General features: G+C 38.8%; 1 protein-coding gene across 3 annotated transcripts in view; it reads left to right on the forward strand.

Annotated features, from left to right (window-relative positions):
- The window catches only part of mprip (myosin phosphatase Rho interacting protein), a 269,104-nt gene that overhangs the window by 128,469 nt on the left and 116,994 nt on the right, over positions 1-23,641 (forward strand). For all 3 annotated transcript variants that reach the window (XM_052032879.1, XM_052032878.1, XM_052032880.1), the window contains exons 6-7: positions 5,430-5,607; positions 9,454-9,916. In XM_052032879.1, the coding sequence (XP_051888839.1) occupies positions 5,430-5,607; positions 9,454-9,916 (641 nt within the window). The remainder of the gene's footprint in view (positions 1-5,429; positions 5,608-9,453; positions 9,917-23,641) is intronic.

Here is a 23,641-nt window from a genome sequence, read left to right on the forward strand (position 1 = left end):
TTTTAACGTATGCCCAGAGGAAATTTTTCTCACATGTAAACAAAATAGGTTCAGGAAATCACAATATTAGTTAACTACCTATCATTCCTCCTGTTTTTGTCAATTATAATAAGCTGAGCAAAGAACCCTTCCACTTTATTTTTGAACCATTGCTATAAACCCTGCTGAGTGCCAGTGACTAGCTGCATAATTAAAACTTGGCAAGATCTGACCTGGTTAAATAGCTTGTATGCCTGATCCCTTGTTTTCCCTTACACATCTAATTTAGTAGTTTGTTCGCACACAAACTATCTCATCTATTTATTATTTTAATTACTTTAACTAAATCTCCCATATACTGCATAAAAAAAATACCCTGCTGTCTGTCTAGCCTGGTTTTAAAAAAAATCTTTAAACTACCATATGTTCTTGTAGCCTTTTATTGAAATTTTTCTAGTGACTGTATATTTTCTGTTAATTTTGTTTCATGTTTCTTAATGTTTTGAGTATTAGTTACTGGTTTATAAAATTTCCCCGTTTCTTAGGTTTTCTACTCTGGCCAAGATAATAAGCTAACACCATCTTTAACCACTTTAGCTAGACCCAGATGTATCACCTTACTGGTATTGTTTTATTTCTCAATAGAGGATATCTTCCTTAGAATTATTGAAATACTTTTAAATGTTTATCGTTGCACGAGGTAGGGCGGAATACGGTTGGGGTGGTTGTGGCTGCTATGTATGTGTGAATGTTATTATCTAGAATTATTTTGGTGATGTTTTGGATTGTCATTACTTTAAATCCTATTTCTATATTTGCTCTGGCAACAGCTCTGTAGCCTGCAAAGATTTAATGTACAATAACTGCTCAGTTCCTTTTGTGCCTCATGGACTAAAATTCTCACAATGGCATAATGTATTGATCCTTGGCAATAGCCCACCCTGTACGTGAAATGCAGTTATCTCCATTGTAAATGGCAATATATAGGCAGTTTCTTCACTACTGACTGATTTGTAGGCAGTTTTTACTTGGGGTATATGAATTTTTTTCCACTGTTATTTTAGATATTGGAGTAATCTAGAAATGGATTACATTTTACCAAAAGAGTTTTAACCTTGCATACATCCTAGTTTTTTTAAGTGAACTTGATATCACAAAAGTCCATTCTGACCTCGATCTGGTGAGATCCTGGAGGTGTTTGAAAGAAGCTAGGAGCATCAGGTGCAAGTTGTTCAAAAATAAATGCTTCACTGCTTCTAAATAGTACAGGGGAAGAACTAGAGTTACTGATCCTCTATGATTGGCATGAAACGTCCAAAACTTGGTTAAAATCCTGGACTCTGTTGCATGTTCTTGGGAAAATATTATGGAGACAATTAAAAAAAAATGAATATTAGTGATGATCTGATTTTAAATTTAAAAAATCATCTATTCAGATAATGAAAATTCCATTAGTTTTTCGGTTGATAAAGATGTTCAATTTTCCTTTGTGACGGGGAGATGCTGCATTTCAAGGATGAACTTGTAGAACAAGAATTGATATGTTAATGGGGGGACGGATATTTGAAGCCAGAGGTTGTGTGATAAAGCATCCAGAGTTGGCATTGTTATCTCCTATCTGAATCTTTCCTTTCTGTGAAGGATGAAGACTTGAAAGCTTCAGCTTTGTGAAGTTCTCAGGCATAGATATTGGTAAAGACAAATTTATCATGAGTGCAAAAATCCCAAGCCTTAATAGATAAAACATCATGAATGAAAAAGCAGGCCTGGAAACTTCTAAACACCATTGTATGCTTTTTGCATTAGTACAAAGCCTTGTATGCTGAATCAAAGGAGCTGCAGACTGTTAGCCCAACAGTGCAAGAGGTCCAGCAGTCCTGAAGGGAAATCACAAACTACTGCAACTGATATGGGAACCCTTTTCTAGAGCTGCAGGATCATGCTTTGATGAAGGATCTCTGTTGAAACCATCAGCCTGTCACAAATATCAAACTGCCAAGCTAAGATCTAACATTAGCAGAGTCTATGTTCTGATCAAAGGACTGGAGAACAGCCTGAAAGAGAGGAAACCACCCCAAAAGTGAATTAAACATATTTGGCACATTGTAGGAAGCTAATAGAGAGAGTGAAAAAGAAGCAAGAGGAGGCCACTTGGCTCCTTGAGCCTACTCCACCTTTCAATAAAATTTAGCTTTGTATTTGTATGATTTGTAACCACAATTCTACATTTCTACATTCCTACCTATCTCTGGTAACCTTTCACCACTCCCCAACGCCCCCCACCCCGGCTTATCTCCCTCTGCTTTAAAAATGTTCAATGACTGCTGCTGCAACCCTTTTGAGAAGGAATTCCAAAGGCATGTGACCTTCAGAAAATTTTGCCTTGTGTTTGTCTTAAACAAGAGATATTGAGGCCCTAGCCAGCAAAATGGAGGTGTCATGCGTCAGGTACAGGCAGCTGGGGTCAAACAAATCCCTGAAGGAGTGTTGGAGATGTAGGAGTGTATTCAAGAAAGAAATCAGGAGGACAAAATAGGGGCATGAGATAGCTTTGGCAGAGAAGATTAAGGAGAATCCGAAGAGATTGTATAAGTGTATTAAGGGAAAAAGAGCAACTCCAAAGAGAATAGGGCCTCTCAAAGACCAAAGCACATATCTTTGTGTGGAGCCACAGGAGATGGGCAAGGTCCTCTGTTTTTACCGTGGAGAAAGAAATGAAAATGTGGAGAAGACTTTGGAACTCGGTAAAGTAAATGGGGAGGCTTTGGGGATAGTCTGTATTCCAGTAGAGGAGGTGTTGGATGTCTTAAAATGTATGAAGGTAGACAAATCTCTAGGGTGGCAAATGTTTCTATTTAAGGGCAGCAAAAAACAAACCTGGACCAGTAAGTCTAACATTTATGATAGGTAAGTTACTGGGGAGGATTCTGAGGGATAATATTTTCATGTATCTGGAAAGGCGGGTTGATTAGAGGTAGTCAACATGGCTTGTGCGTGGGAGATCATGTGTTACGAACTTAATTATTTTGATGATGTGACCAAGAAAGTCGATGAGGGCAAGGTGGTTTATATGGACTTCCGTAAGGCCTTTGATAAGGTTGAACGTGGTAGGCTGCTCTGGAAGGTTAGATTGCATGGAATCAAGGGAGTGCTGGCTAATTGGATATGCAGTTGACTTGATGGTAGGAAGCAGAAGGGGATGGTAGAAGGTTATTTCTTGAACTGGAGCCCTGTGACTGGTGATGTGCTTCAGGGTTCAATGCTGGGCCCATTGTTGTTTGTCATCTATATGAATGACTTGGATAAGAATGTACAAGGCATGGTTAGTAAGTTTGCAGATGACACTAAAGTAGGTGGTATAGTGGACTGTGAAGAAAGTTATATAAAACTTTTTGGTTGTCATAGTAAGTGGGCCAAGGAATGGCAAACGGAGTTTAATCCAGATAAGTGTGAGGTGTTGCATTTTGGAAAGTCCATTCAAGGTGGGACTTCCACAGTGAATGTTAGGGCCCTGGGGAGTGTTGTAGAACAGAGAGACCTTGGAGTTCAAGTACGTGGTTCCCTAAAAGTGCAGTCACAGGGTGGTGAAGAAGGCTTTTGGCATGCTGGCCTTCAGCAGTCGGGGAATGAGTATAAAAGTTGGGAGGTCATGGTGTGGTTGTACAGGATGCTGGTGAAGCTGCACATGGAGTATTGTGTTCATTTTTGGTCACCCTGATCTAGGAAAGACATTATTGAACTGGAAAGAATGCAGAAAAGATTTACAAGTATGTTGCCAGGACTCGAGGGACTAAGCTGTAGGGACAGGTGGTCAGGCTGGGACTTTTTTTTCCTTGGAGCATATGAGAGGTGATCTTATGGAGGTGTTTAAAATCATGAGGGGCATAGATAGGGTGAATGCACTTGGTTTTCTTCCGTAGGGTTAGGGAATCAAGAACCAGAGGGCATAGGTTCAAGGTGAGAAGGGAAATATGATGGGATAGGAATTTGAGGGGCATTTTTTAATGTATATAAAGGGTGGTATGTATGTGGAATGAGTTGCCAGAGGAAGTGGTTGAGGCAGGTACAATAACAACTTCTAAAAGACAGTTGGATCAGTACATGGATAGGAAAGGTTTAGAAGGTTATGGGCCAAACACTGGCAAATGGGACTAGCTGGGATGGGGCATCTTAGTCAGCATGGACCAGTTGGGCCGAAGGGCCTGTTTCTATACTGTATGTCTCCAAGTGACCTCTTACTTTTAATCAGTTACTACTAATTCTAGATTGCCCATAAGAGGAAATGTCCCCTCCACATAAATCCCATTAAGACTTCTCAGGATCTTATTCGTTTCAATCAAATTCCCTCTCGTGCTTCTAAATTCCAGCAGATGTATGCCTAGCTGACCAACTCTTCCCCATATTTATTCTGCTCATTCCATGTAGTATTCTAGTAAACTTTTTCTGAACTGCTTCCAATGCTTTCATCCAAGTCATTTGTATAAAGTATGAGGCCGCACTACTGAGCCCTGTGGCACACCGCTCATTCCATCTTGACAACCAGAAAAGAACTATTACGTCCACTCTTCCTTTCCTGTTAGGCAGCCAATCTTCTATCCAACACTTTTTAAAAAAAAATTCGTGCAGTAACTTTTGAAATGGTACCTTATCAAAATCCTTCTGGAAATCCAAGGTCAGGGTTGCATTTGCAGTTGGAATCGTGTTGATTAGTAAGTGCTCACGTAATCTTTGGTCTTACCACTATAAAGTGTAGTGTAAACAGTGAATGTGGTGTATGGTTTGGAGAAGCAAGTTGTAGTCTCATATGAGAGGTGTGTTTGCAGCCCAGGCAATGCTATGGATGGAAGGAAATGGAGATGAATTGCAGTTGCTATGATTGAAATGACTTCTGCTGGAACATTTTTGAGTAAAGTCATTTTGCTTTATGAAAGAAAACTCCCCTGATAACATGGAGTTAGGAGGGGATGGGTTGAGCTGTTTGAGATTGTGTAGCAGATGGAAATGCCTGAAGTTAATTGAGTTCTTTTCCCTAGATTCCATTAAGGGATATATATCTTCTTGGATTCTACAAATAAGCCATAAACATTTATGTCAAACATCTGGCAAATAAAGAATAATGTGAGAAAACATTTTTTTTAATGCCCGTGTCAAAATGGACAAGTACACTATCAAAATAGTGAGATTGCAGAGCTTTCATAGAATTAGTTACCTGTCATGCATACTCCATGCAATGCTATGCTTTATATTGTGTGGGTGTTTTCTTTAAACCTGGACAATAATTCAAGAGACAATTGCATTCTGGATTTTCTCCCTTTTTAATGGACATTTTGTTTTCAGGCTTTACTTGATTGTCCCTTTAGCACTTTGATTTCATTACGTTTGTCAAGACATTGGACCATTTAACCAATATATTCCTCCTAACAAGTTTTTCTTTTACTTTCCTACCCTAGGAGCCTGGGCCAGCTAAAGTGGCAGTAACAGGTTCAGGAATCCCGGATCCAGAGAAGATACCAGATTCACGGTCTAGTTTGTGGCAGGAGGAGCTACACAGCAGAGAAGCAGAGGCAACTCAAAGTTGGTCTCTTCCTGATAGTGGCTCTCATGGAGGATTGTTTCCCCTCAGTGAGGGTAAGTGGCTTTGCAAACTTTAGTTCAGAAAAGTTCTACATTAAATTTCTCAAAGCAGCAAATGTAATTTGATTAAATTTTAAATTTGATTGTATTCCTTATTTGTTAATATGCCATCCCTAGTGGGCATTTTCTTTAAAGTTAATGTGGTTAAAATAATCTGTTTAGATCATTATTGGTTCAAATTTTTCTTCTGATTTCTTGTCCTGTCAATCTTTCTCTTGAGTGTTGTCAATGCCTGTAAGACTTAGTATTGGTTTATTATTGTTACATGTACTGAAATAGTGAAAAGCTTTTTGTTTGTGTGCCATCCAGACATCATTCCATATGTATACCGAGGCAGTAAGAAGGAAAACAGAATGCAAAATATAGTGTTACAGTTACAGAGAAAGTGTAGTGCAGGTATACAAAGTGCAAAGGCTACAATGACGTAAATTGGAAGATTGTAATCATTTAGTGTATGGAAGATCCATTCAGGAGTCTTATAAAAGTGGGATAGAAGCTGTCCTTGAGTCTGGTGGTACATGTTCTTAACCTTTTATATTTTCTGCCCGATGGGAGAGGGGAAAAGAGAGAATGATCAGGGTGGGAGGGGTCCTTGATTAGATTGGCTGCTTCCTCAAGGCATCAGGAAGTGTAGACAGAGTCAATAGAGAGGAGGCTGGTTTGCACGATGGGCTGCGGTGTATCCTCAATTCTCTGCAATTTCTTGCAGTCTTGGGTAGAGCAGTTGCCCAAGCACTAGTAATAGGTAGTTTCATTCTCTTCATAAGAGCATTAGTAGAAGCAAAAGTAGGCCATTCAGCATCTTGTGCTTGCTTGCCATTCAGTAGGATTTTGGTTGAATTTTTTTGACCTCAGCTTCACTGTCCTGTACTAACCTTGGATCTGTTCATTACCTTTTTTACCCTAAACATCTGTTGATATCTGTCTTGAATATATTCAGCTACTGATCCTCTGCAGCCCTCTTCAGTAGTGAATTTCAAAAATTGAACACCCTCTGAGTGAAGAAATTTCATCGTTAGCCTGAATGTCCGGCCTCTTACTTTGAGATTATGGGCCCTGATGTTAAACATCCCAATCCGGGGAAACATCAACTCCACATCTACCCTGTCAAGCCCCTTAACAGTTTTCAAAATGGAAAAATTGCAGGTGCTGGAAACCTGAAATAAGAACATAAAACACTGCGAAGAATCAACAAGTCAGGCAGCATCTGCGGAAAGAAAAGCAGGTTCATCAAACATGGGAAAGAGGAAACAAATTAGTTTTAAATTGCAGAGAAAGTGGGAAGTAATGGATAGGACAAATATCTCTGATCAGGTAAGGCCAGGGTTGCAGTGAGGAGAAGCTGTAGGTGAGGTCATCTGGTGGTAGTTTTATTGAGAGAGGCAAGACCAGTAGGCAAAAACTGAGCCAGCATTAGAGATGGATGACCGACCCAGCTCTGATACAAGCAGAGAAATTTACTACAGAGCCTGAAAGGCTGTAACATGCCCAGATGGGCGTGCTATTCCTCAATGTTATATTAGGCCTTTTATTAATAATGCAGGGACTACAGAGAAGTCAGAGTAGGAGTCCTATACAATTTCTTCCAATTTCAACAAGATTCCATCCCCAGATGCATTATCCTCTCCCCTCCCCTTTCAACGTTCTGAAGGGCCCATTCCATCCACTACTCCCTACTCACTCCTCCATCTCCACCAACCACCCCTCTTCTCACAACTCCTGTGCAACCACAAGAGATGCAGCACCTATCTTTTTTGTTTCTTCCCTTCCTGTCATCCAGAGACCTAAATGGTCCTTTCAGCTGAACTGGTGATTCACTTGGATTTTTTCCCCAATCTGGTGCATTTTATTCAGAAGATCAGAGAAACAAAATACAGTTAGAGTAACAGCTTTGCAGGGCCATTGTGTTTAGTCTGCAGGGTGACGTTGAGCTTCTTGGTACCTGCCACTTCAATTCTCCGACTCTGACCTATCCATCTGTGTCCTGCAATTTTGTTATAATGTTGCTCAGATTGAAGAATAGCACATCATCTTCCATCTGAGCACTTTTTTTCAGCCTTCCAAACTCAATATTGAATTCTTTAACTTCAGGTAACTTGTTTTCTCTCTAAGTTCTGTCGTAAGTCATCCATCTGCTATATTGGCTCAGTTCTTTTCTTTCAATGGGCACTGCCTGACCTGCTGACATTTCCTATAGCTCTGCATTTTGCAGCTTTCATGTTCCCTCTTTGCTTCATCTACAGTTTATCTTCACAGCAACCTTGCCCTCACCCTCACCCTATCAAAGGTATTCCCTTTGTGCTGTTCATTGCTATACCAGTCTCTTTGCAACTTTATTGTTTTCTCTCTTTCCCAGTTCGTCTTTGATCTGAAATGTTGTTTCTCTTTCCACAGGTACAGCCTTGCCTGCAGAGTTTCCAGCATTTTCTGTTTTTATTTCACGTTTCCAGCATAGGAATTGATTTTTTGAATATTTGCAGACATTATGTATTTATATTTTCTTTTAGAATAGAAATCTACGATATTTGATTGCCCAATCCCTTCCCTCCCCCTCCCCATTCCTCTTTCCTCATCCCATGTAATTTTTCAGCACAACTGGTATCCAAAACTTACCAAATTAATGCATCAGCACTGCCATTGTTCAGCTACATACAACCTTCATAACATTTAGCATTATTATTTTTTGTTTTCAAGATTACATGTGGATTATGACATGAAAATTAGCAATGACTGTTAGAGGATATCAATAACTGATATGTCAACCTGAAGAGTAGTTGACATTTGCAGACACCATCTTTCATTCTTCTGAACTTAACAGAGTAAAGACCCAGTCTAGTTGGTCTTCTATGATTTGTTTTGACCCTTCTATTATAATTCCAGTTATTCATTTTTTTCCCTTTCAATTTTACTGTAGGTAGGCTAAACCCAACAGGGGCTTAACTACATCAGTGAACTCATCTTATTCAATATGCAGAGCAGCATCATTGCAGTGGTTTAAGTAGATCACTGGAATTAGTCACTACCTCTACTATTTATTTACCTCTACTATATATTCAAAGGCTGAATTAGGTCGGTGGTTAGAACCACATTTTTCTCCTGATCCTTTGCATGGACTCTTTAGGCATATATGAATACTAGAGGCATAGTTCCTCCCAGGACTTAATCCTTGGATAAGTTCATAACCAATGAAAAACTCCATATGATTCCAAGTCATCCCAATTTACCATTATTTCATTCAAAATATCTTGCAGGTTGTTTTTTCCCCAGGAACAGTATTAGCATCACCTCTTAAAAATAGAGTGAACTGCTTCAGTGGGAATGAATGATAAAGGAGATAGATGCTGGAACTGCAAAATTTCTAGGAAATTGGAATTATTTCTTCTGGATGAATGTGTAGTTCATTCCTTTACAACCTCTAGGCTTATTCTGTTTCTATTCAAGATGGGATATTTCCTGACATTCTGCACATTTTTTTTAAATGGATGTGAAAGGAGTTTGCCCAATTGTTCAGCATTACTTTGGTTTCCAAAATTTACCAGTAAATGAATACTGCCAATGATTAGTGACATCAAACGTCCATAATATTTACCTTTGTTTCTGCTTTTTTAAAAAATTATGACATTAGAATATGGATATTAGAAATAACTATTTAAAGTCATTAATACTATATTAAATGTTTTTGCTGTTTGTATGAGGGATGGATTCAGATCAGATGCTTTTAGTTGGATCACAAAGCCATAAAGCAATCAGGTTTTCAATGGACATGTTACCCCTTTTGAAATCACCAAACACTTGGGTAGCAAAAATTTCTGTAATACTATTTGCATTTTTTTTAAATAGGTGATGTCCGTCCACTTGACGTTGTGTCAGATCATAGTTCTGTTAACGGCGATGAGATGGATAGAGGAACGATGCCACCTCTTGACCAGCAGAGGCAAGAGATGCGTGTTCTTTCACCTGCCAGTAGTTCTTCCAGCAGGCATGGTATGGAACCAGGTGGCATTCCTCGTTGTCCATCACCAGTGTATAGCGACCCTTTTCCATCTGCAAGTAGCCTGCTATCCAATGGATCCCATATCAGTGGTTCAATGAGTTCCCTGGATTCGGAAGCAAGTGGAAGTACAGTGACAAGCACGGACAGTCACCTTGCTGAAGCTATGACCAACAGAGCCGAACTTCCAAGAGCTGGAAGAACAACCAGTAAAGAGGTCTATGAAGCTGAAGATAGAAAAGTGGGAAAACGAACACGAATAAGAAGTCCAGAAAGAAGGGATGCAGAACAAGTTATTGGTCAAGAAGGAAGGTACTGAAAATTCTTTGCTTATTTGTTGTATTTAATGCATAATTTTGTATATTTATTGAAAAGAAGCTAACTGAGTTTATAGAGATAGTTTTGTTTTTTATAAAAAGGTTTAAGAGTATTTTACATCCACAGAATATTGTTGATATAATTTATGTTTAAAATATCCAAACTATTTGGGTATATCAAGAAAATATTTATTAGCAGAATGTAAAACAACTTAAATTCAAGAAAGTTTCTTTTTTTAAAAAAAAATCTCGTCCCTTCCCTCTCCCCATGTATGTATATGCAAAATAAAAACAGTATTATTCTGATTAAAATCCACTATAAACCAAGAAGTGACTACTTGTAAGCACTAGAATTTACCTTTATCTTGTGGCAGCTTTTCCTTCAAATATCGGTGCTGTTCTTATCCCTAATTTAAGCCAAATTACGTTTTTAAAAAATGGTTATATTGCTTGCTTTGCCAAATTTTTTGCAGTTACAACACTACTTTTTTTAATCTTCATAAATCCCTTTTTAAAAATGTGCTCAGCATTGCTTACTCCATTCTTTTTTTATATTTTAAGATATTACATCAGTCCTCCCAAGGGTCTTCTGGTAAATGCAATGCCTGTCATGGTGATGAGTCACTTAGTCATCTGATGCAAATGAAGGAGGATTAGATTTGGCCATAGTCTATTCCTGACTAGTATCCATGATTTAGTGAGGATGTATCCATTAATAAGGTCTTCTAAGAATGTTGATAGGCTGTTCAATTATATCTTGGAATTGTGCAGGTCACACACAGGCTAACAATTAAGAAAACAGTACTATTCCCCATAAACTAATCCAGTGTGTTTCAGAGGTAAAGAGCACCTTTTGGCTATTTAGTATTATAAACTTATTTTTAAAACGAACATCAGGCATTTATAGTAGTCAAAACTGAGTAGCTATTTTAAAGAAAAGAATGACGATACTGTTGTAGAATGACCCTTGATGAAATATTTAAAATCAGGTGTAAATAGTCCTTTGCTTGCAAAGAAGTCTGAAAATATGAATATTCTATTACCTGGTTATTAAAGGTATTTTGCAAAGGCTTCACTTTCAAATCTTTTGCAAGCACTTCCTGGCATGTAGCTAATTGTGGCGGGTATCGTTTCTACTGTGGGCATTGTTTCTAGTTCAGGCATGCAATTGAAACATGTTCATCCCTAGCTGAATATCTTGAAACTGTAGCAAAGCAGGAGAACAATGTATCTGACAGTATGATAATTACTGCTAGGTCAAAAGTTGGGTCGCACTGAAGTGAGCACGCTATCTCTTCACATCAAGGCCCCTTGTTCCAATTGAGACCAGTTTTGGCTGGTTATTGTAGCAGTATTTGAAGTGTTCCTGCACAAACTTGGGCATGGAAGACAAAACTGTCAATGTTTACCTTTTGTGAATATCGCAAAGGTAGAATACAAACTCTTTGGACCTTAGAATTTATTCATCTTACAGTTCCCGTAAATTTGCCACTAAATTGACAATCACATTAAGGACACATGAAATAGGAGGAGGGATAGGCTGTATGGGTGTTCAAACCTGCTCCACCATCAATCAGAATCATGGCTGATCTTCTATCTCAGCACCGTTTTCCAGTACTATCTCCATATCCTTAATGCCAAAAAAAAATCTATCTACATTTTGAATGAGCATAACAATGCACTTCCACGGCCTCCAGGGTAGAGAGTTTCAAAGGTCCATTATCACTGACTGAAGAAATTTCTTCTCATCTCAGTCCTAAATGGCCTACCATTTATTCTCAAGCTGGTCCGAGGCTCATCAGTCGAGGGAAACGTCCTTCCTGCATCTAGCCTGTCAGGCCCTTTAAGAATAGGTGAGATCTCCTTTAGTTCTTCTAAACTCTAAAGCACATAGTCCCGGTCTACTCAATCTGTCCTCATACAGCAAACCTGCAGTCCCTGAAACCAATCTGATGAATTTTCACTGTACTCCCTCTATGGCCAAAACTGTATACAGCAATCCAGGTGTAGTCTCATCAAGATTCTTCACAATTGCAATAAAACTTGCTTACTCCTGTAATCAAACTTTATCATAATATAGGCTAATATACCATTTGCCCTCCTAATCATTTGCTGTACCTGAATGTTGGTCTTTCACTGTTAAAGGAAATGGCTGTTATGAAAGCTTCACAAAATTACATCCATGCAAGCCAATGGTTGATCAATTTTCCTTCAGTGATCCTTGTTATAAAATTATATAGTCTTGAATCTCTCAGTGCTGGGTCAACTCCCTCCCTGGGATTTCATTCAGATAGCATATTTAGTCATTGTGTGGGAGGGCAGACTTTTTAGATTATACTTCTGTTGTTCTTCATACTAGGAGGAATGGCTTTGGTATTCCTCATCTGGGAAAGAATGGTGGGAAAATCTTTCATTTTAGTTATCATAAAAAGCTACCGAATATATTCTGCAATCTCTTTGTTGACTTTTACCTTTGTTGTGCTTTTGTTTCGAAACCTTTCAAGTAGTTGGTAAAGAAGGCTTATGGCATGCTTGCCTTTAGTAGTTGAGGAATTGAGTTCAAGAGTGAGGAAGTTGTGTTGCAGCTTTATAAAATTCTAGTCAGGCCACATCTGGACTATTGCGTTCAATTCTGGTCACCCCATTATCGGAAGGATGTGGAGGCTTTGGAGAAGTTTATTGGGATGCTGCCTGGATTAGAGGGCATATGTGCTATGAGGAGAAGTTGGACAAATTTGAGCTGTTTTCTCTGGAGTGGCAGAGGCTGAGGGGAGATCTGATAGAGGTGTACTAGATTATGAGAGACGTAGACAGCTGGTATCTTTTTTCCTAGGGTTGAAATGTCTAATACCAGAGGGCATGCATTTAAGGTGAGAGGGGGTAAGTTCAGAGGAGATGTGTGGGGCAAGTTTTTTTTTAAGAGTGTGATGGGTGCCTAGAATGCGCCATCAAGCATGGTGGTGGAGGCAAATACGATAGACGTTCAAAAGGCTCTTAGATAGGCACGTGAATGTGCAGGAAATGGAGGGATTTGGGCATTGAGTAGGCAGAAGGGATTAGTTTAGTTGGGCATTTGATTACTAATTTAATTAGTTTGGTACAACATCGTGGGTCGAAGGGCCTGTTCCTGTGCTGTACTGTTTTGTGTTCTAGTTAAAGAAATAATCAGCGTGTTAGGACAGTATTTTTATGTATTTTGTTTAAAATTGGCATATATTATCATTTTATATTAGCCTACCAAATTAGATCTGGAAATGTGTTTAAATGTCAGAATGTGCAAATTATTTACTTTCCACTTTGCAACTCCCACGTCTGATGTATGTTGTGTAATTCTAAATTGGGTGACTTATATTTGCTGGCTTTCATAACCATCTTTGACATATCTAGTTAGTTCATTATTGGCATAATGCCAGTCATAGTTTATGAATTCAGAAGAAACTGAAAAGGAAGCAGAGAATTTTTGCATTTATTATTCAAGTATGGTTTAGAAATGAATTACCTACTGCGTTAGGTCCTCACTTCTATACATTGTTCTTTTCACCTTTCTGAGCTTGCATTCATAAGCTGATCTTAAAGTATGTCGAGGATCCCGTGCATCCATTTTTCACCCTTTCATCAGTTGTTTTGCTTTTTCTAACCAGGCTTTTAGTATAATGAATGTCAAAAGCTATTCCTCCCTCAGTACTAAATTGTGTTTATTTTGAGTAGCTTGATGTTGATCACATGGTTTTCGTAATTAAATAAAGTTTGAAAGGTTTGAAATTGATACTTGGAGGCCAGTAAAGGGGCTGTTGCCATTTTTATTTAAACAGCTCAGAGCTGTATTTTCAGAATGGAAAATAGTTATTTTCATTTTTGGAATATGAAAGATAATGTCATTGCTGTCTGACAAGTAGAAGTTGCATAGAAGGAACATTATGTAATATTGCCTTTTAACCTTTCCAGAATAGGAGTATAAGTGGTGATTTTCTGGTTTTGACCTTTTAGGGTAATAATAGTGAATTGGGAATTTTCCTTAAAAGGCTGTTCAATGAAAATTTGCTGCAGCAATTGAGTTTCCAGATTTGTCTCAGTTGGTAGGTAGTTCCTGTTAGTTATTGGATTTGAGGTTGCTTGGCACAGTACACGACAATTTCCATCTGTTGCTTTCAGTACGTAATGCAAGAAAATGCTGAGCATTCGGAACTGCCAAATATAGACATTTTTTTTAAAACTGTCTTGAGCTTGTTACAATATTTTTCAGGTATGTAGTGTATGACCTACCCTGGAAATATTTCATTATTGGTTCAAAATTGGAAAGCCAAGAAATAGTGTCAGAACCAGTTGAGTCATGCTCGACCATCACCTCTTGGTCAGTTCTTCAGTTTTGGAAGCTTGCTGATAGTCGATCGACCGTTATTGGTCAACCCTTCAACTGCCGAGATCCAAAGCACTTTCCTCCCTAACTACCTCCTATTAAACCTACTTTTCTAATCAAGATTTCAGTCATCTGTTGTATATTCTTGTAGTGGCTCAGTGTCAAATTTTGTTAATAATTCTCCTGGAAATGCTTAGGGATGTTATTAGATTGAAGTCGAAGTAAAAATGTAAACTGTTGCTGCTGACTCAACTTGTAGAAGCAATTTTTTGCATTTAAAAGAAACTCAATTGGTCTAAGCATTTAAAAAAATGTAAGAATAGAGAGTAATGAATTGTTCTCAACTTCTATCTGGAGATCATTATTCTTAATTTTAAAAGGAAGATGAAAAGGAAACTTTTCTGTCATATCAGAATAAATTTATTCATAATAACAGGACTATATTTTTTAAGAATGCTACCAAATGAAAGTTCATGCATTGTAAGTATAGGGTATCACAGCATACTGATTAATTTACTCAACTAGTAAAGTGGTCTGGACCATTGACCCAGAGACATGAGTTCAGTTCCCATCATGGCAGATGGGGGAAACTTTAAATTCAAGTAACTAAATAAATGTTTTTTTTAAATCTAGTTTTAGTACCAGTAACCATGAATCCACTTGGTTGGTTTAAGAACCCACCTGCTTCACTGATGTCCTTCAGGGAAGGGAATCTGCCATCCTTGCATTGTCAAGCCCATATATGATTACAGATCCACTTAGGAGGCAGTTAAGAATCGGTCACCCTAAGTTCAGGAGCAATTAGTGGTTGACAATAAATGTTAGCAAAGGCCATATATATATTTTTTAAAGTTATAGCTTTTAGAAATAATTGTTAAGACATTTGCTTGTGGAGTGCACTTTCTCAAACTCGTGTATGAAAACTGATCCTTCCCCACTACTCGCCCTCTGATTTGGAATGCAAATACAGTGGTGCCTAGGTCAAATCATATTACTGTGGAAATTTGACTGGATGTTTCCCATCACAAATCATGTTTGTGCAAAGTACATATTTTCTTTAGGTTCCCTTCAATTTATTTGCTTTTGGTTGTTGAACTTGTAACCCATTCCCAACTCTCTCTACCTATGGATGACATACACCTGGCCCAGATCTTGTGTAACTGTTGACTGCAGGCCCCTGACTTGGGGCATCCACTTTCTCTGCCATTTTGACTGGCATCTGTGATGGGTAGCAACTGACCCTCATTCTAGTTTCTTCCACCCCCAGCATCCCAATCTCTGTTGCTCCCCTCATCACCTCCAAACCTTGGACTTACCCATTTTGCATGGTTTGCACTGGCACAATGTTCAAAAGAAAGGCCTTATCTTTGGTAAGGTCAGCTTGGGAGTTCCTGGTGTGTCAAGTAGTGATGGATTATGGGTGCTGATGAAATTCTAGCCCTATGTGTGTCTAAGCATTGGTTGCTGTATAGTCTTCAAACCAAAGGTTAACTCTTTTTAAGGAGATGGGGAGAGAAAGCTGTTGGTAACATAAGGGAAACACAAAAATGCTGAATATCTTTTAAATAAATTTCTCTTAAAAGCATCCTTCATTGCGCACATAGTATTTTCTAGTGGTTGTTGTGGTTGCAAAAATTGTGCTCTGATCACAATATTTAAAATTGCTTCTAAAATGTTTTCACTGATTTCAGCTGAGAATACAGGGGAATGCATGCATTTCTTACAGAAAAGTTTTAATTGACACCAAATGGAATTTTAACTTGCTGCCAAAGTATTTACAATACTTTTGCCATAAATGGTTTCAGAATCATTTTGCCCCATACTGTGCCAACATTCCTTTGTTAGCCATGGGTGTAATCCTATTAGAAGCTAAACAGCAACAGTAATTTGTGAAATAATTTTGTTGCCCTGTTTCTCCAATTAATATGATATTACATTAGAGCTTTGAATATTTTTTGGCTTAACCAAGCTGTCACAGTAGGAAATGTGAGCAACTTCGATGGTGCTACTAGTCACAAGGCTGTATTTTTGGTTATTTTGTTTCTTTACTGACTCATCAGAAATCATAGTCATTCATGTAGAAAGTAGCTTATTCAAAACAAGCATTTTAATAAATGTCAGATACAGCTCTGCCAGGTTACCTTATTTTGGTTCAAACCCTACTTGAGAGAGTAGAACATAAAATCTAGGCTTGTACTGAGAGAACGTGGCACTCTTGGAGCTGCAGTTTTTGTTCAAATGTAGCATCAAACCGTATGTGTTTGGTGATGTAAGAGACCTTGACACACAATTTTGAAGAATTGCAAGTGAATTCTTGCTAAAGTCAAACTGCTAATACAGATTATTTGAACCTTGCCACATTTGAACAAAAGATGTTGAAACACTAGATGGCATGGCATATTGAGGTGAAAAAGAATTAACCTTTCTGATTGTGACCCTTCATCAGAATGTTTAACTCATTGCTATTTGAGGGACTTTGCAGTGTACAAATTCAGTATTGAGTCCTGCAGGTTGCAATGTGCCCAGATGAAAGATGAGGTATTGTTCATCAAGCTTGTGTTGGGCCTTATAATAATGCAGGAGGCCATCGGAATAGGTCAGAGTGTGGGTGAGATGGGAATTAAATGGCAGGCAACTGGAAGCTCAAGGTCATTCATGCAGATTGCAGGTACTCTGCAAAGCGATAATCCAATATGCATTTCTCCAATGTACTGGAGGCCATGTTGTGATTGCTGGATGCAGTACATTAGATTGGAAATTGTGTAAGTGACTTGCTGCCTTATCTGGAAAGACTGTTTAGGTCCCTGGATGGCGGGAAGAGGTGAAAGGACAGGTACTGTGCCTACTGCGATTGTATGGGAAAGTGCCTTACAACGAGGAGTAGTAGGCAGGGGCGGAAGAGCTTGCCAGGGTGTTGTGAAGGGAGTGATCCACTGCTGAGGAGGGGATGGGGATATATGTCTGGTGGTAGAATCTTGTTGGAGCTGGCAGAAATTGTGAAGGATGTTTCCATTGAATGTGGGGTGATGTGGTGGAACTCTGTTCTTTCTCTGCCCTAGAGGAGAATGGATGAAGGCAGATGCGTGAAATAGATGAGATGCAGTCTGTTCTTATTTTAGATTTGCAGTGTGTGCAGTTTCTTTGATCTTCATTTACTTCTAGATCTCTTTGTTCCTAAACATCCTAAGCTGTACCTTTTTGTATTGTATTTCCCACCTAAGCATATAGTGTTACATTTTACGGCACTAAAATTTGTTTGTCCATTCCACCAGCAAGCCAATTGAAATTTTGAAGTCGAACAGCACAGAAAAGGGTCTGTCAGCCCCGCCAAGTCCATGCTGACCATTGAGTACTCATCTACCCTAATCCCATTTTCCAGCACTTGGCCTGTCATCTTTTATTCCTTGTTGATTCAAGTGCTCAACTAGATACTTAAATGTTGTGAGAGTCTCTGCTTCCATCACCCGCTTAGGCAATGCATTCCAGATGCCAACCACCTGGGTAAAAAAAAAATCTTCTCAAGATCCCCTCTAAACCACCTACCCTTTATCTTAAACCTATGCCCTTGGGTTTTGTACTTCTCTGAGGAAAACTTTCCTACTATCTACTGTATCTATGCACCACCCCCCCCCCCCACCCCCAATAATTTTGTGTACTTCAATCAGATCTCCCCTTGGCCTCCTCTGGTCCTCGCTTAGCCCTACACTACAAAGTGCTCCTGATTCTCCACTCTGAACACTCATGGGTGCACACCCCATTACAGAAAAGTCATCTGCTTGCACTGTGCATTGGGAATCTGGATGCTGGGATCTTGGTGCAATACCCCCTGCCCATCCTGTTGCTTGCCAGGAATCTGGCACGAACGCCTGCCTTCCGCAAGTGCTATCACAGCACCACCTCCAAGTGTTGACAGTCTGCCGGTATCCTGTGGTTTCTCGCATCACCATCTGTTGGATGTGATGGGAGCTGATGTCTCCCCCTCTTTTTGCTATTTGGCTATACAGCTCTCCCAAACCCAAAGATTTCACAATAGTTTGAGCTTTTTATCAAAAAGTTTCGGTCTGGGCATAGCTGTGTAGCCAAACAAAGAGAGGTGGAAGATGGTGGAATTCATCCTATGCAACGGGAAATGATGACAGAGAACTTGGGACTCCAGTGGTCTGTTAATGCATGGAGCAGCTGTTCCTAGTCCCAGCAGTAGCTGCGGTGATTGTGCTGGCTAGGGTGCAGCCGTGAGCCCTACACCTTGGTGCTGAGTGGCCGCACTGCACCCCCTGGCCTGTCAACATTGGTCCTCAGCAGCATCTCTATACCCAGCTTGGGGCCATTCATTTTTACAAGAGGGCCAGCAGAGGCCAGGATTCATGTCATGTTCCTGATACAGCAGTACACAGGCAGCAGGGAAGGCAGGTTTGCATTGGATTCCTGGCACTGCAGTACACAGCAGCATGCAGGTCGGGTTTGCACCAGGATACCAAAATCTAGATTCCTGTCACAGTAATGGGTGAGCAGAATTTCACACTAGGTTTTTGGAACAGCAACATTGTCATGTCTCCTTTCGGTACTGATTCCACTAGCGCTCTGATTCCTGGAAAAGCATCCTGAAGGTTTAGCCAGCTTACTGGCCATGATATTTTGGCCTGTTCCACTTGTTAACTTCCTGTAAACACACACATTTCCCTATGGAGTGGGTCGGATCATATTATGGAGGTGGAAGTAGGTGGGTTTGGGCATGGTTAAGGAATATGACTTCTGAAATTCCGTGATGATACCAAGGTTGTCAGTAGTCCAGTTCAATTTCACAGTTACCAGGTTGTTCGAAACTCGCAGTGAGCACTCTCCTGAGGCAAAGCGTGGTTTCAAGCCAATAGCATGTTCATTTATATTAAATAAATGAATGGCGGTATGTAGTTTTAAGAGTGAAATCAATCCAGGTGGTTGATGGAGGTTTGGTGATGGTGATTCACAGAAATACTTCTTTGAATTGTACCTTGACCTCCAGTTTGATTTCAAACACAATTTGGAATTTTGTCACTGGTGTGAAATCACTGATCACTCTGCAACTAGGAGAAGAAGTTTGTCAGTAAATTGTTGCTCTTAATTCTCTGAGATGGTGGCCCTGGTCATCAACCCGGTGCTCAAAAGTGGCATCCTGAAATGAGAACCTACCCCTTTAACAAAGTTTAATTAACTTGTTTCTCCCCTCAAAAGATATGTTCTTCCTATTAGCATGTAACACTTTGAGAGTTTTTCTTATGTATGGAATGTTAAGAATATATTAGGAATGGATAGATTAATATGACACTTGGATTCTTATAGAAAATCACTGAGAATTGTGTAAAAGTGCTTTGATTTTGCTTAGTGCTGTTGGTAATACTGATGATTTTTTTTACGCACATAATGTACTTAAACTATTTTTAATGCTGAGTGTCCACATTTAAATAGCTTGTTTCAAAATCTCAAAAGTACGATATCCAGAAGATCAGTTCTAACGGCTTTATTTACCAGCAGTTGTGCTCTTTTCAGTCATGGGTAAAACTGGGGGCACGTGAAGTAACTTGTTTGTTAGTTGCATACTCTGCTGTAATTATTGATTTGATCATTTAAAATAAATTGTAGTCTCCAAATTAAAATCAAATAATTCCATAAATGCTGCTCCTAATTTTCTGCAAATATACAGATCCTTAAGTTAATGATTTACTTAATAGTTTTTCCAGCATCAATCATTATATGGATGGGCGTGACACCAGGGCATCCCTACAGTTCACATCAACTTGGATTTATAAAGCAATTTTAACATGGAAAACAATCCAAGATCTTTCACAGAAGCCTTATTAGCAAGTGACATTTGACATCAAGCCACATCAGGGATTTTAGGGCAGCAGGGTAAATTTAATAGTAATCATAAAATGGAAATCTGCAACCACTATTATGAGGAAAGGCAAAAGAGTGGATCTATGTGAACACCATCACCTACCAGTTCCCCTCAAAATGACAAACCATCCTGACTTGGAAGTATTATTTATTTGTCTTCATTGGATCCAAATCCTGCAACTCTCTATCCAACAAGATCATTGGATTACTTTCACTGCAATGACCTCACTAATTCAAGAAGATTGTTTACCACACCATCCTGAAGGGCTGCTTCTACTGCAAAATTACTGGATAGAATTTGAACCAAGAACCTTAAGATCTAGAGGTGAGGGTGCCACTAATTAGGCCACTGCTGATGATTTGATTGTAGGTAGACACCTACTATAATAAACGGGGTATGTTAGATAGATCTTGGTGAGCATCTTCATCAGCAAGTTAACTAACTTAAGTAAGGTTGACTCCATCTTTTGCCATTTGGTTTATTAGATTTTAACTGAATGGGTTTTAGTTATAGGGCTTGCACTACAATTCATCATTAGTAATGTAGCAGTGATTTCTTGGGCACTGTATAGATGAACTATTCCCTCCAACTCCTCTACAGCAGCACATCTGATGAAACTTGCATCCACACTGTTCTTATTCATTGATAAATATTCAAACACACTCTTGGCTGTTCCCTCAGGTAAGCCATCATCTGTAAACGTGAGGACATGCAGAGTTTTGTCGCCCCTAATTATTTTGCTTTCCATTCCCATGTTTGCTGACCTATATTTGCTTTTGGTTAAGCAGGACCTTGATTTTTAAGGTTCTTATCCATATTTTCAATTCCTTGCATAGCTTTGACTATGCCTATTTTCTTCAGTTCTACAATTTTCTATACTGTAGGACTTTTGTTTAGTATCCTACATTAGCCCCTTTGTTCCTTGGGACCTATACAGATAGAACAAAGTAACAACAGATCTGTGTTAAACATCTACATGGTTCAACTGAAACTTGCAACCACCTACTGGTTAGTTGTCTGATGTTAGTTCAAAGTGGCAAGGTATCCTCCTCCTGACTATAGCCCTTTCTGCCCTGCTGACTTTAAGCAACAAATGTTACATCTTTCATTATTACTTAACCCACCTCTGATCATTTTGCCAAATTTGGGGTAAGGGTCCCCTTCCCTGAGAAGAAGGGTTGTGGAGCCTCATTCCTGGTTGTCTCTTTTTGATTTAATCACTGCTGTGCATTGCCACAAGGAGGCACATATCAGAAGTTTAACACTTTTATGTGAAATCTTGAACATTGTGTAGTACTTGAAGGAATGGATCTTCGTAGCTGTTCTCACAGTTTTTGTCTCATTCCAGACCTGGCATACTGGTCCCATTATATGCAGCCCACAGTCATACACCAGGTCTGGTCTTGTTTATGTCCTTTCATGCATTGCATTGAATGCTACTCACAAATGCGGTTTTCTTTGGGACAAAAGGATACCTTCCAGAAATCCTCTCTAGGATGTGAGCTTTCCAATTTTCAGCACATCGAGCTTTCCAATTTTCAGCACATCTTCAACTCTGGCCTTTCAATCATCTCAGAATTTCATGCTGTACCCTTGGTGGCCTTGTCTCCAGATGTCAAGACCCAAGATCTAAAATTCCCTGACTCTCCCTCCCATAATTTTCCTCCTCCAAGCTATTCCATAAAACCTGATCCTTTTGGTCATCTCTCCTAACTTCTCTGTGTGGCTGTGTGTTAAATATTGTTTGTTTGTTATCTAGGAATTTCATGTTAATGTTGCTATATAAATAAGCAATGTTGTCCCATTCTATAATTAAATAAATAAATCTTGCATAATCATTTCTCTTTTTAAAAAAAACAATATTTTCCTTCACCCCACCCCAACTCCATTTACCTGTTTTCCAAGCTGTTAATTTATATGCTGTATTTATCATTGAACATCTTACAACATTACAACATTTCAAAATTTGTTATTTCAAGTGATATAGTAGCACAGCGAGTAGATCTACTGCCTTATAGCTCTAGCAATCAGGTTCAGTCCTGACTTCCATTGCTTTCTGTGCTGAGTTTTGCACAATCTCTGTGACTGTGTGGATTTCCTTGTTGGTAGGTTAACTGCTCCTTGTGTGCAGGTAGAATATGGTGGGGGCGGTGGGTGTGGGCAGCAGTTGGGAATGTGGGGAGAAGGGAAATTTAAATCTGTGTGGTATTAGTTTACATGGATGCTTAATGTCAAATGTGATCTCAGTGGGCTAAAGGGCCCGTTTCTATGCTATATGACCCTGTGAACATACTTTGTGCCCTAAAATCAATGTGTTACTTTATTTCTAAATGTTTTGCAGGGGTTAGAAGCAATTTCTATTTTCTACCATTCAAAATTATTTTAGTAAATCTTGTTTGTAAAACAAAGTAAATCCTCTAATATAATAAAGAACCAATCAGAAGTTTGATTTGACTAATTAATGGTGAGCTCCTAGAAAATGTTGCCCATCTTTCTTTAACATTCAGATGCATTTAGGTGTATTTAAATGAATCGGTGCATTAAATTTCTTGTAGAATAACTTGTGAAGTTTCTGTTATGCCTCATTGATTTAAAGCTTTTAAGCTGTTTTACTCCACAAAGCTGCAAATGCCTCCTTGTACTCCTTAGCTTCAATAGTTTGGTTAAAAATTCTTCCAACTATTTTAACTGGCACTTTTTTCACTTTGCTGTACATATTAACATATCTCACAGATGCTAATTGGCTCCTATAAGATTTTTAGTCTTTTATCACAGCAGTAGTCACTCTTTATTCAGATAGATTCAACTGTTATTTGAATATTCCTTGTAGGAAGGCTAAGTTCAAGCTAGGGGCAAATGCAGATAAGCATAATCACTTATTTTTTGTTAGAGCTGGTTTATATTTCAAGGTCCATATCTGTACAGAAATTAAAGTTCTTTTAAATTCTAATGGATGGATTTGTGACTGATTCTACTTTACATACATTCATCTCTATTCTGGACATAAAACTCAGATAAAGGTTCTATTTGTGGACCGAATGCACACAGGAAAAATTTAAAGAGAACTGGATACTTTAAAATGAATGGAGAAGTTCCAAGTTGTTGAAGTGAGAAAGCAATTTCTGAATTTGGCACATTGAGTTTCCCAATTTGGGGAAAAAATTCATTTTAGTAATATTTGCTGGAGTTACAATTCTAGCAATAATCCCATTCTTGGAGGTATTAGAATAAAAGGAATTAGAAACTAAATTATTTCATTGTGGATTAGACAGAGTTTCTCCTTTTATACAATTGAAGTTACAACCAGATTTGTTTACTTGGTAAAACTTTGTGGGTGACTTTTGAAGTCCCAAGCTTGTGTGTGCCTTGTCACTGGATTTCCCCCTATTACCATTCAGAATGTTGAAATTTAATACAAACTGCATTGAGTTATTTGGACAGGTCACCATAAGCTTAATAAGAGAGCTAGGTTTCAAGGAATGACTAAA

This window comes from Pristis pectinata, chromosome 18 (genome assembly GCF_009764475.1).
Source record: "Pristis pectinata isolate sPriPec2 chromosome 18, sPriPec2.1.pri, whole genome shotgun sequence".
NCBI classification, from domain to species: Eukaryota; Metazoa; Chordata; class Chondrichthyes; order Rhinopristiformes; family Pristidae; genus Pristis; species Pristis pectinata.